Source organism: Orussus abietinus, unplaced genomic scaffold (genome assembly GCF_000612105.2).
Source record: "Orussus abietinus isolate OABI.00-Male unplaced genomic scaffold, Oabi_2.0 scaffold678, whole genome shotgun sequence".
Lineage (NCBI taxonomy): Eukaryota > Metazoa > Arthropoda > Insecta > Hymenoptera > Orussidae > Orussus > Orussus abietinus.
The window spans coordinates 1-12,393 of record NW_019394827.1 but is presented as its reverse complement, the minus strand read 5'-3'; the positions used below and the strand labels follow the sequence as shown (position 1 = coordinate 12,393).

General features: G+C 34.9%; 2 protein-coding genes across 2 annotated transcripts; one reads left to right on the top strand and one right to left on the bottom strand.

Annotated features, from left to right (window-relative positions):
* The first annotated feature begins 8,687 nt into the window (after window positions 1-8,687).
* LOC105703176 (protein SGT1 homolog) lies at window positions 8,688-10,335 on the top strand. Its single transcript, XM_012431347.2, has 5 exons — window positions 8,688-8,850; window positions 8,922-9,032; window positions 9,143-9,344; window positions 9,679-9,878; window positions 9,953-10,335. The coding sequence occupies exons 1-5, from the start codon at window positions 8,809-8,811 to the stop codon at window positions 10,058-10,060; spliced, it is 663 nt and encodes a 220-aa protein (XP_012286770.1). The 5' UTR covers window positions 8,688-8,808; the 3' UTR covers window positions 10,061-10,335.
* A 114-nt stretch (window positions 10,336-10,449) lies between these two features.
* Window positions 10,450-12,003, bottom strand: LOC105703175. The gene is made up of 2 exons (XM_012431346.2): window positions 11,441-12,003; window positions 10,450-11,315 (listed from the first exon to the last, which is right to left on the bottom strand). Exons 1-2 carry the CDS (start codon window positions 11,606-11,608, stop codon window positions 10,497-10,499), a joined length of 987 nt encoding a protein of 328 aa, XP_012286769.1. The 5' UTR covers window positions 11,609-12,003; the 3' UTR covers window positions 10,450-10,496.
* Window positions 12,004-12,393: the final 390 nt, after the last annotated feature.

Sequence of the window (12,393 nt, the reverse complement as noted above, 5' to 3'; positions counted from 1 at the left end):
CAAACAATCGAATACATTGTCAGACCTAATAAATACTGGCCTTGTAAATCCTTGTATTGGAAGGATAAATATTTAAATAATGAAATGAGTTTTGTCTTCGTCAAAGAAATAACTGCATTGAGTTGTTCCGTTTTGCCGAATAATTATTATAAATATTGCGATACATATGTTACATGGTCCTTTGAACATTACATATATTACAATTTTGAAAGTCATGATGGGCTGAAATCCAAAGGGAGGTTTTCCATTTTTCTCCGAAGATGATGTTTAGTTTTAACCCTTTGGGCACCAGTGAGATCGCCAGTGACCCGGTGTAACCGGAAGAGTAAGTACTTTGCAGGAAACTTCCCGAAACGCACGAGAAAATATTTGTAATTAAAGGAATGAATAAGGAGAATAAACATGAATTTAGTTTTCGCCTGGCTTTTGAGAAAAAAGCATTTGCTGGGTCATCTATGACCCCGGTAGGTTCAATTAGATGAAAATTGAGCGAGATATTGATACAAATATTTGTTAAATGTATTCAATAAAGTGTTTTTAATGACAATGTAATTATTCAAGTGAAAATAAAAATATCTATTAGGAAATACGGGGTAAAAATCGGTTTGGAGCAGGTAAGCCTTATTGCGTTTCTGTGATGTTTGCGGAAAAATTGTTAAAATCTGGTAAGTATTACAGATAGTTTTGTAAAAGTAATTGCATCTTCTTTTAATGGTAAAAGATGCCTTCTAGAAATCAAGACCAAGCTCCTATAGGAGTTGTCTGATACAGATGACGCTACATCAGAGATAGAAAACGCTGCGCAATTGGAACAGCTGATAAGCGACACAGAGAGTAATTGCATTGAACGTTCAGTGTCAGATTCCAAATTTCTTCCTGAATCCGATGAATCAGTTCGGCATAGGATAAAAAAGTAGCAGTATGTTATCATAGTGCAATTGTTCAGAAATTGCCAACAAAAAATTAATTCCTTTAATTCGGCGAAAAGTACTTTCGTTATGCAAAGTAAGTACTTCTGGAACGGATACACAAACCGTTTTCATAGCCATACAGACGGAAGTTTATAGATTAAAAAACTATACGTCTTTTTTAATTAAAGTGCAGAATAAAATCAACAATCTGGAAAACACAAAAAAGTCACTTTTCCGGTTTCTCGGACTCTTACATTCATCCAGTTCTATTTATATAATAAAAATATTGTAATCGGACTCATATACTCTTCTTTCCAATATTTTGACGATTGGATTTTGCTACTTTTAAAATCAAAATTCTGTATTAAAACATATTTTATAAACGATTGAATTTGAGGGTCATTTGTTAGCTTTGCTGGTACTCAATAGGTCGTTGAAAAATCATTCTCAATTATTCCCAATATTTTGACGATTAGATTTTGTTACTTTTAAAATAAAAATTCTGCATTAAAACATATTTAATAAACGATTGAATTTGGGGGTCATTTGTTACCTTCTCTGGCACTCAACAGGTCATTGAAAAATGATTCCCAATTATTCCCACTATTTTGACGATTGAATTTTTCTACTTTGAAAATCAAAATTCTATATTAAAACATATTTAATGAACGATTGAATTTGGGAGTCATTTGTTATCTTTGCTGGTACTCAACAAGTCGTTGAAAAATCATTCCCAATATTTTGACTATTGAATTCTGTTACTATTAAAATCAAAATTCTGTGTTAAAATATTTAATAAACGATTGAATTTGGGGGTCATTTGTAACTCTTGTTGGTACTCTACGGGTCGTTGAAAAATGTCGGGCCCAAAGGATGAAATATGTTTCCGATCGTTATAAACATATTTCATATTCCTCCTTTAGCAGATTGCGAAAAGAGGTCATGGGTCAAATTCAACGAGCTGCCGAAGCAACAAAAATATTCGTTAAATAATTCTAGATGACTGTCCGCAAAAGGCCGGATTACTTCAGAAAATGACACCCGTCGTAAACAAAGATAATCGGGAGAGTAATTATCTGCATTTGCCGCGCATGTATCTCTCCGGCTCGACACATTATTACTCAAGATTTTTTATGGAAGTTGCTAATCGTGACACGCGAGTGTGTACTCATTCTTTGACGAATTACGAAAGGGGATCATAGTTCGAATTCTTTGAAAACGGAATCGTTTGAACGGCCAGTTTGTTTAATTCCCTGATACCAAGGGTTCCCCCGAGATCATCTGATAGTGACATATCTTTTTACAAATTCGCTGGTGCGGTATAATTTATAGAATTGCATCACCCTGTCAATTTCTCGTGTCGCAATCAGAATTTTGATTAATTTAAATTTCGAAAGATTTAGATATTGGAGATTAAAATTGAAGAAATTAAGAAGAGATTAAAATTGAGAATAAAACGTGATTAAAATTCCCATACATTGTTACATATTAATTTCGTTAATTACTCGTCCCTCACATTTTCTCTGATCAGAAGGTAAATTAGCAATAAACTAATTTCGTTAACGGTTCGTTGTCACGATAATAGATCGAGTACAATGGCACATACGCGGTTTTGAGCTTTGCAACTTCCGGTAAACTTGACACTAGGTTTGTTCGTTTCGCCTACACTTTCTATACTTTTACGAAAAGTGTACACTTTGGCGTTCGTTTTGACGGAAGTGACGCAGACGTCGCTGTTCGTTTTGCAAATGCATCTACCCCGAGTGTACACTTTCTCTACACTTTCTACCCTCGATCCCGAGCGAGGGCAAGAAGGGTAGCCCGCGAATTTGGCGGCAAATTTCAAAATTGAAAAGACCAACAAACAGGAAAATACAAAATTTATGCTAACGTCTCAACGTAATATAAATAGAAGTAATTATTAATGCATCTTCTTCATGTATAGAACGATTTAGCGTTTTAGTTTTGTACATAATGTTTGAAACAATTTACAATAATTATGTATTACTACCTAACCGCAGTTGGAATGAACTAAACTATAAATTTTCCCTGTCGTAGTTAAATTGTTTTTCATTCTCCTGCAATAATATTCTGACCCTTATTGATCCTCGATACCTGAAATTCGTGAAAGGAATTTTCATCTTCTACAATTACAAGGTAATGGAACGAATTGGAGGATTTGAAGAAAAGGAGACAGCCCAAGAAGGAAGGCTGGAGGAAGCATTACATTTTCGTATTTATCATCGCCCGATACGGATAACCTCACAATCGCGTACCGCAGTACTAAATCGGCCATCTTGGATTTTCGTGAGGTTGCTGGCGTTTGGGACGTCGACGAAAGTGTATCTACCCTTCTGCACTTTTTAAGAAAAGTGTAGTACCCTCGTGACCCTCAAGTGTAGAAAGTGCAGTCAACGCGAACAAACCTACTAACTATGACGTGAAACCGAAGTCCAACTCTCCGTACTCCAACTAGGCATTAGTTGTTCCCAACTGATTTGAAAAGGAGATCAGTTAATGATCGCGCTCGGCTTTTGTTCTGGCAACAGTGACAAATGACACGGTATTGTGAAATTTTCCCAGAATGAATAAACCGAGAGATAGGAAGGGTACAGAGGGTATCCTGCAGCGGCATTACACTTTAACATCACCCATTGCATTGTGCACCCGTTGTGATATCTCTTAATTAAACGACCCGCGGTCGTGCTCCCTCTGACCCGTACTTTTCTAAAATGTAAAAAGTCACGAAATCAATTCCAAGGAGATTTAGGAATGCGAATAGATGATTTTCACATAGAAACGAGAGTCATTTAAAAAATATCACCCATCGCAAAGTGCAGTCATTACGATATCTCGATTAAATGATTCACGTTCGTGTCCTCTTTGTCCTATACATTTCTAAAATGCTCAGAGAGACGCAAAACCGATTCTGAGGAAACTTCGAAATCAAATTGACGATTCTCAGGCCAAATCAAACGGAATTAGAAGTTTGTTGCATACTTATTGCGACATCTTTTCATTAAATGCTCCATTATTGCGTCTATTTTGGACTAGAGCAATCTAGAATGTATGAAAAGATGTTAATGTTTCCCAGGAAAATTGCAATTGTGAATTCATAATTTGTGAAATAAACGGAATGAAAGTGGAAAAATGATCCACTGCAGTATACCCAGGTCGAGATTAAAAATGATCTAGAATACATGAACATACGTTAATGCTTCCCAGGAAACTTGCAGTTGTAAATTGATAATTTATGAATTGAATGGAATGAAAGTGGAAAAATGATCCACTACAGTATTCCCACGTCGAGATTAAAAATGATCTAGAATACATGAACATACGTTAATGCTTCCCAGGAAATTTGCAATGGTAAATTGTTGAATTGAAACTTGGAATGGAAATTTGCAATGATAATTCATGAATTGAATAGAATGAAAGTGGAAAAATGATCCACTACAGTATTCCCAGGTCGAGATTAAAAATGATCTAGAATACATGAACAGATGTTAATGTTTCCCAGGAAACGTACAATTGTAAATGTATCATTTGTGAATGAAACGGAATGAAATTGAAAAAATGATCCATTGTAACATTCCCAGGTCGAGATTAAAAATAATCTAGAATACATGAACAGATGTTAGTGCTTCTCAGGAAACGTACACTTGTAAACTGATAATTCATGAATTGAACGGAATGAAAGTGGAAAAATGATCCACTGCAGTATTCCCAGGTCGAGATTAAAAATGATCTAGAATACATGAACATTAATGCTTCCCAGGAAACGTACAATTGTAAATGTATCATTTATAAATTAAACGAAATGAAATTGAAAAAATGATCCATTGTAACATTCCCAGGTCGAGATTAAAAATGATCTAGAATACATGAACCTAGTTTAATGCTTCCCACGAAACTTGCAAGTCTAAATTGATCATTTGTGAATTAAACGGAATGAAAGTGGAAAAATGAGCCACTGCAACATTCCCAGGTCGAGATTAAAACTGAATTTCGATCCGGTTAAATCCAGTGCGAGAGTTTACAGTCGACTGAAAGTACCACCGCAAACATGATCACCTTCTCGCACCTATGGGCCTGTACACGATTGGCGACATGTATGTGCGATTAGCCAACCGGAACCGGGTCCGAGAGGTTATCTGACGAGGTAGAATAATTGTAGACCAGTCTCTGAAATCGCCATACCGAATAATTATGAAATCACTGACAAGCCGAGCTTATCCTTATCGGTCGGAGGCTCGAAGTCTTCGGCTCGAAACATCCAAGTGTACAAGAAATTCGGGATCGCTTAATCCCTGACACGTAATTTCTATAAATTCCTCTTTGATCGATGTAATTAAAGAAGGTAATCCCCTGGCGCGATTATCGAGAATTCTTGGAGAAACTTGAGCTCTGACGCTTCCCCAGTAGCACAAAATATTTGTCCTATATTTTTTCTATGTATTTAACGAATGTCGTACATTTTGTAAATATATACCAGACATTTGAAATATTTCCAAAACGTTTACTTTAGAATATTATCCCTATAATACTTACATAATATTAGCTCCACGTGTTTTCATAATATTTTATCCGCCAGATATACAAAACATTTCGTTTCATTTTAATACAAGTATATTTTAAATGTTATCCGCCGAATACATTATAAACGTTTGAAAAATACTTAAATTAAACTCATACGTTTTGCTCCCATAATGAAATGGCGAAACGAAAATATTAGTAAAATTTCTTGTGTCTTTTTGATACCAAATGAAGTGTCCGATAATAGTTGTGAAGTAAAAAGTGTATCTTTATTACGTGTTCATAAATCAAAAAGTATAATTTCTATATATGTGTATAAATTATTGAAACTAAATATGTCATTGAGATTTTCAATAAATATTTCGGATATCTTCGAATGAAATCTACAAGAAATCTTAAAAAATCTGTCGCTTGAGATATTTAGCAAAGATTACAAAGAAATATTTTGAAATTATTCTAAGCTACTAGGGACACGTGGTTGGAAAAGTTTCGAGAGAACACGAGGTGTTTCGAATTTTATTACCAAGTGTACGTAAGTTTGAATAATCGGATAAGGGGTGACTGTTCGAAGAAGGTGCATGTATAATATCGAGAGGGGTAACCTTGCGATTTGTTATGCGAGAGTCGAGGGTAGTCAAAAGTTGCCTCACGTATTATTTAAATGTGCCCAATCAGTCTGTGCAAACGGACCGTGGCCTAGCCCAATCGAGTCCACGGAGCAACTGAACCGAATTACGAAATCTTGTCCAAATGCCTCGTCCTAACGAGAATGTTCATTTTATGCAAGGAAAAAAAAATTGTTAACTCTTTTCCGGTAATTACTAGCTGTCAAGCAGGAAACGGCACAAGTAGCTTTCACTCTATGGGTTCTTCTGGAAAATTCTGACCCCACGTTTCCTTGTCACGTTAGTAAGGAGTAATACAAAGGATTCTTCTGGGAAAATTGTATCTCGATCGTGCAATATGGCAGTGTTTAAAATATGACTCAGATATGGGACGTGTGGAGTACATGTAATCACAGCCGACTTGTGTTACCATTTTTGTCGATTTGATTTATTACTATTTGTAAGATGTGAAATAATAACAGTCTGGATGGTTCATAAATCTTCTATGATTATCGTGTATTTCTTAGCGACTTTGCGACGGCCATTTATGGAAATTTCTCTAGTGTTCTCATTGGCTNCTATATATGTGTATAAATTATTGAAACTAAATATGTCATTGAGATTTTCAATAAATATTTCGGATATCTTCGAATGAAATCTGCAAGAAATATTAAAGAATCTGTCGCTTGAGATATTTAGCAAAGATTATAAGGAAATACTTAGACATTATTCTATGCTACTAGGGTTGATTGTTTTTATTACTGTAGATTAAAAAAAAAAACATGAACAAGGCTGCCCGTTTTTGTATTTACTCTGGACGCACATGTACACATATGTGTCTATATTTTCATTATTTTCCGACGTTACCGCTCATTACCTTTTGCAGACATATTAAAATAAACATCCCTGTCGTTTAAATAATCCCCTCTGAGCATTTCTGTCTGAAATTCAACTAAAACCGTATACAAACATTCACACAAATGTACAGGTTTTGCCATATCTGTTAATTTTTGCCAACAAAAGATTTATTCTTTATAACGGTCCTCCCGCTTATGAATATCAATGGATTAGTTGTAAATAATTCGAGGAACAAATGTTGAATCATCTGTTGCATCGGTTTCTGTATTGTCTGTTTTGTTCTTGTATACTGTAATGGAATTGCATATACGTAAAGAATGTAGTACAAACGATTAAAAATGAGGATAAAAAGTTCTTGGTAAAGGAAAGTGTGCTGAATGAATAATGCATTATCAGTTCAATATAAGAGATACAGGATCGTTAATAAAATCGCTACGCTCTATTAAGAAAAAAAGACTTCTATGTAGATACATGGTTTAAACAAGAGAGAATAAACCACTTAAATACTGCCCGTCGAATCTGGTTTTAGAAATAATCTTGTACGTATCTTTAGCTCAATTAATAATTACATTTATTGTTTTATACATCTTTGAAATCAATTTATAATATTTTTGCCGGTACATATGACCATACATATACACGTGTTTCCATAGTCAAAAATGAGTTAAGGTGAAGTGAAACCGTCTTCAAATCAGTCGACTCGAATACAACACTTTTTTTTTTAAGGGTATTAGACCAAACTGTCCAAAACTTTGACACATCACTCCTGATCATCTAAGAATTGTCCTGACACATTCAAAATTTGGATTTAAAAAAAAATCTTTTAACTCAGCTCAGACCAGAACCAAAATGGCGTCGAGCTCTCATATTTCGATCAATGTGCAATTATCGAGGGCTCTGATATGAGAATCGAAAGGGTCAGGACAATTTTACGACAATTTAGAACACTCTGGTAATTGGTAAACTCGCATTTGAACGGGATAAAGGCAAAAAAAGTGTTGTATGCGCTTCTATGCTAAAACGATGAGAATACGAGGTCTCAGAGTGAAAATTGAATTGACCAGGAAATCACAGATGGCGCAGGGGGTCCCTCTGCAGTCAATTAGGGCCCCAGAAAGCACGAATCCAGAAGATTTCTGGAGTTTTACCTCGATTTCTTTGTAATTATTGTATGAAAACGACAGGTGGAATATGTCATTTGGTACAGTACCCAATATAATTCGACACAGCTGTCAATATAAAAACGAACGTCGGTAATAGGTTTAGGTAGTGTATATACAGATAACCTAATGTTATGGAATACCGAATACAGGAGAAACTTTCTCCGTCTTTGAGGAAGAATAGAAAAGCAATCAACATTAAATCTTATTAAACCTATTCTTTATGAACGAAGTTTCATAATTCGTTTTCCAGTAAACAATTTTTATTTTATAAATGTGTAAAGGTTGTAACCGTTACTGTATGTGATTTAAAGTTGCTAATGGAAATGTTTCTGTCGCTGTTTTGTAAAACTTAAAGCTATTGGCTTCTTAGTAATTTTACATTTCCTCTATAGAACTTTGCAACCAATTAGTAATCTTATAAAACTTCAACATAAACTCATGACTTTTATAGAACCTTTATAAAAACTAGTAGTTACTTAAAGTATCGAAAAATATTTATTGGGTTACGTAAGATCATTTTTAAACTATTCCAGGTGGAATTAAGGCAATTTGAAACTCCCGCTGCTAAAATTAGAAGTCACGTGACATGTCCTTGATTAAAACAACCACCGACAGATGACGCGAGCGTACTGGCATTTCTGCGTAAGTTAAACAAGTCCGAAAATCAGAATAGTAAACGTAAAATAAAACGGATTATCTTTGTGTAAAATACCAATACGAAAACATTATACGGGCATGGCTAGTGGAGATACGATATCGGAGGTATCAAATGATCAGGTAAGTATTATACATGAATAATCCTATTGTAAATAATATTGAAGGATTCACACATAACCCTGAATTTGTAGATGCCAATTCCGAAAATAAGGCATGAGTGGTATCAAACTGAAACTCATGTAATTATTGCGATCCTGGCAAAAAATGCTGACGATGTGAAAATTGTTTATGGTGAAACAACTGTAAGTTACATGTGCATGATATTCAATATTTCCAATTGCCTATTGTATACTATTTTAGTACTCAGACTTAAATTCTTTAAATAGCCTAAATGAATGGATATCTTTTTCAGCTAAGTGTATCTGCAAAATTACCATCTGGTAATGATTATAGTTTGGAAATAGATTTAGCCCATAAAGTGGTACCAGACAGTTGCACGCATAAAGTATTACCATCTAAAATAGAAATAAAACTGAAAAAATGTGATGGACACAGATGGAACAGTCTAGAAGGGGCAGCCGTTGCACCAGCAGTTGAGCAGCCACCTCTAATACGTATGTTTATAAGAAATTATGAATTAACATGTTGATCACCACCTCGCCCAAATCTAAATGACAGCAATATTTCCGCAAGGGTCTTATCACCCACAACTAAAGCATAACAGAATGTGATTTTGAGCCCTGCTGGAAACTGATTTATAGTGAGCGATCAAGGTGTTAACAAAATGTAGACTAAGGAAAAAAATACAGATATTAAGAATTTTTATATGCTGGGATTTCCTAAGTCCTGTTTGTAACTGTTTCTGTGGAAAGCTTTTGAACAAACAGATATACAGCTATATATTAAGGATATCTTTACCTTTTTGTACGCATTATTATATTGTTGCAGAATTTCTTCAATCAACTGGTCAACCACCAAAATATCCCAGTTCTAGTAAAAAAACTTGTGATTGGGATAAAATAGAAAAGGAAATAACAACAGAAGAGGAACAGGTATCATCGCAGGGAAATGATGCGGTCATTGCTCTATTCAAACGTGTTTACGATAATGGTACTGATGATGTTAAACGCGCAATGATTAAATCATATGTAAGTAATCTTTAGAATGAGTTATTCATATTGTTTATAAGAAATTACATTGTTTCCTATTGTTATATATGCAGCAAGAATCTGGTGGAACGGTCTTAAGTACAACCTGGGAAGAAGTGGGGAAAACTAAAGTGGAAAGGAAAACCCCAGACGGAATGGAATGGAAACCATGGGATTCATAAATTCCTTTAATGTGACTTTTGAAAATCAATTATTTTTAAAGTCTAAAATAATTCTGCATTATATACGACATTAGATTTTGAGTTAATACCATATCATTATTTAATTAATGAATGTTTAGCATGTAATGAACTAATAAAATCTATTGTATGCTGCGCCATGGTTATATGTCGTTTTCCCTAGTTTATTAAAATACCATGGAGATATCTGGTTCTTGAGTTTTCTTATAAATTATGTAGTTACAAAACCAATAGCAGCATACAATATTCTGGTACAATTTTTATTTAAAATAATTTACAAAGTCAGCTGTACATAAAAATGCAATTGAGTGATCAATTGTATGTAACATATACCTCTGTATGTTCATTAGGTACAAAATCATAACAACCCATTATACTATACAAAGCTTGTATTAATGAATTCATATGTACATTCTGTTTAATTACCTGTTAATCGTTGAAAGATAAACCAAGCAATAATCACTATACTTCCATATGATGCAACAGTTTTTATACTGTCGATAGATGCACTCTTTACATCCTGTTCTACCGGCTTATGTATTTTTTCAGTGTTGTATATTGATTTGATTGCTTTTACCCCTTCAGTTTGTTTTTCTAGGAGCGTCATAACTTCTCTAAACTTCTGATTTGTAGCATTTTCCAACGAAGAGAAGTAATCTCTGAAACTTTTTTCATTACTTTTCTGTGCTTCTGTAATAACATTGCGAACATCGACAATTCTTCTGTTATTATATACCATTGAACCAGCTAATGATACCAGTGCTAACAGAGCCGAAGCAAGAATAGATAAATACTTATATTTTTGAGCATTCATAGCTTGACTGTCATGATATTCTTTAATAGCTGTTGTTAACTGAGTGAAATGATCTCTTTCTTCAATTTCCAGTAAATTCAATTCCCCGTGTAATCGTGCTTGTTCCTGTAGTCCTTTGTTTTCCATTATAGTCAATTGCACATACTTTGGATCATCTCTTTTAGTTTGAATAAGCTCCGCATAAATTTCCTTTAACTTCTCATTTACCATGACAGCTTGCCTTGTAATACTTCTCCGTTGGTCTTGACATTTGAAAAGGTTATCTTGAACTTTGATTACCTGCTGTTTAGCTACTTCAATGGTATCGAGGCCTGTCAATTGTTGGTACCAATGCCACCAATTGACAAGATGCTTTGGCAGAGGTGCTGCCGGCTGCAGGGCAGCAACATTTATATCTTGTATTATCGTTGCTCCGTTCACATGCTGTGAGATAAAAGACTTTAAATTACGAATTAAAGGTATTTATAAAATGCTCAAAAGAATATGCATAATGCGACATTAAGGAATTATAAAAACCTAATTAGATGTCTTAATACCCACGTCATTACCTTCACAATTGTATCATACTTTTTACAAGCAATACTTTGCATAGTTGTTAATTTTTCTTGCGCCCTTTCGGTAGCATTTCCAATCGCACTAGTGGCATTATTAAACAACGGCGATTTGTTAATTCGTTTTGTGATCGCATTCAGAATTTTTCGCGACTGGGCGGCCATCGTAATATCAAAACGTCATACATTGATCGCCGGTGATATTTTTTTAGAAATGTAAAAGTAGAATGACTAGGTTAGGTTAGGTTATGTCTTAAACTTTACAGTCTTTAGAATCGCTATCGCACGTGAGAGTATATGTCTACATGGATATATGAAAACGTGGAAGCAGCCCAAAGTCCAATCTTCCATGGGAGGGGGACCGCGCGTTAGAAAGGAAGGGAGGTAGGACGGCCATATTGGTCAGCCAATTTTTAGCTTCCTGATTGTTAGATCATTTTCTTCATATTTTTTTATTTGTTGTAATTATTTTCATTTTGTCACTCCTCTACATAAAACATAATTTTTACATTCCTTTATGCTACATGTGGCATATCGTACTTCGTTTACTATTTATCTGTTCATAGTTCGTACCAGGGTTGGGTAATTTCATGATTTTCGAGGTTTTTAATCTCTGCCAAATCAGAGATGAGTTAAGAGATTTACGGGAAGGATTGAGCGACCGCGTCCTGTGCGACCTCCGGTGGAGGATGCAGACGGCTAATGCACTTGCCACCTGTTACAAATCTGGACAGCCGGAGAACCGGCTGAAAAAGTGAAGAACTCCTTACAAAAATTCCAAAACCCTGTACTTCCTCTGGAAAAAATCGCAGCCACTAGCTCGAGAGATCAATTTAAGCAGAACAATCTTCCCCATTAAGCTAAAAAAGTGATGAACTCCCCACAAGAACTTCAAACCCTGTGTCTCCTCCGGAAAAAATCGCAGCCACTAGCTCGAGAGATCAATTTAA

Excerpts from the sequence above, each read along its gene's own strand:
- LOC105703176 (XM_012431347.2), top strand. The coding sequence starts at position 8,809 with ATGGCTAGTGGAGATACGATATCGGAGGTATCAAATGATCAG. Across the intron at positions 8,851-8,921 it reads CGGAGGTATCAAATGATCAG|ATGCCAATTCCGAAAATAAG; the intron begins GTAAGTATTATA and ends CTGAATTTGTAG. Across the intron at positions 9,345-9,678 it reads TGAGCAGCCACCTCTAATAC|AATTTCTTCAATCAACTGGT; the intron begins GTATGTTTATAA and ends ATATTGTTGCAG.
- LOC105703175 (XM_012431346.2), bottom strand. The coding sequence starts at position 11,608 with ATGGCCGCCCAGTCGCGAAAAATTCTGAATGCGATCACAAAACGAATT. Across the intron at positions 11,316-11,440 it reads AGTATGATACAATTGTGAAG|CATGTGAACGGAGCAACGAT; the intron begins GTAATGACGTGG and ends TTTATCTCACAG.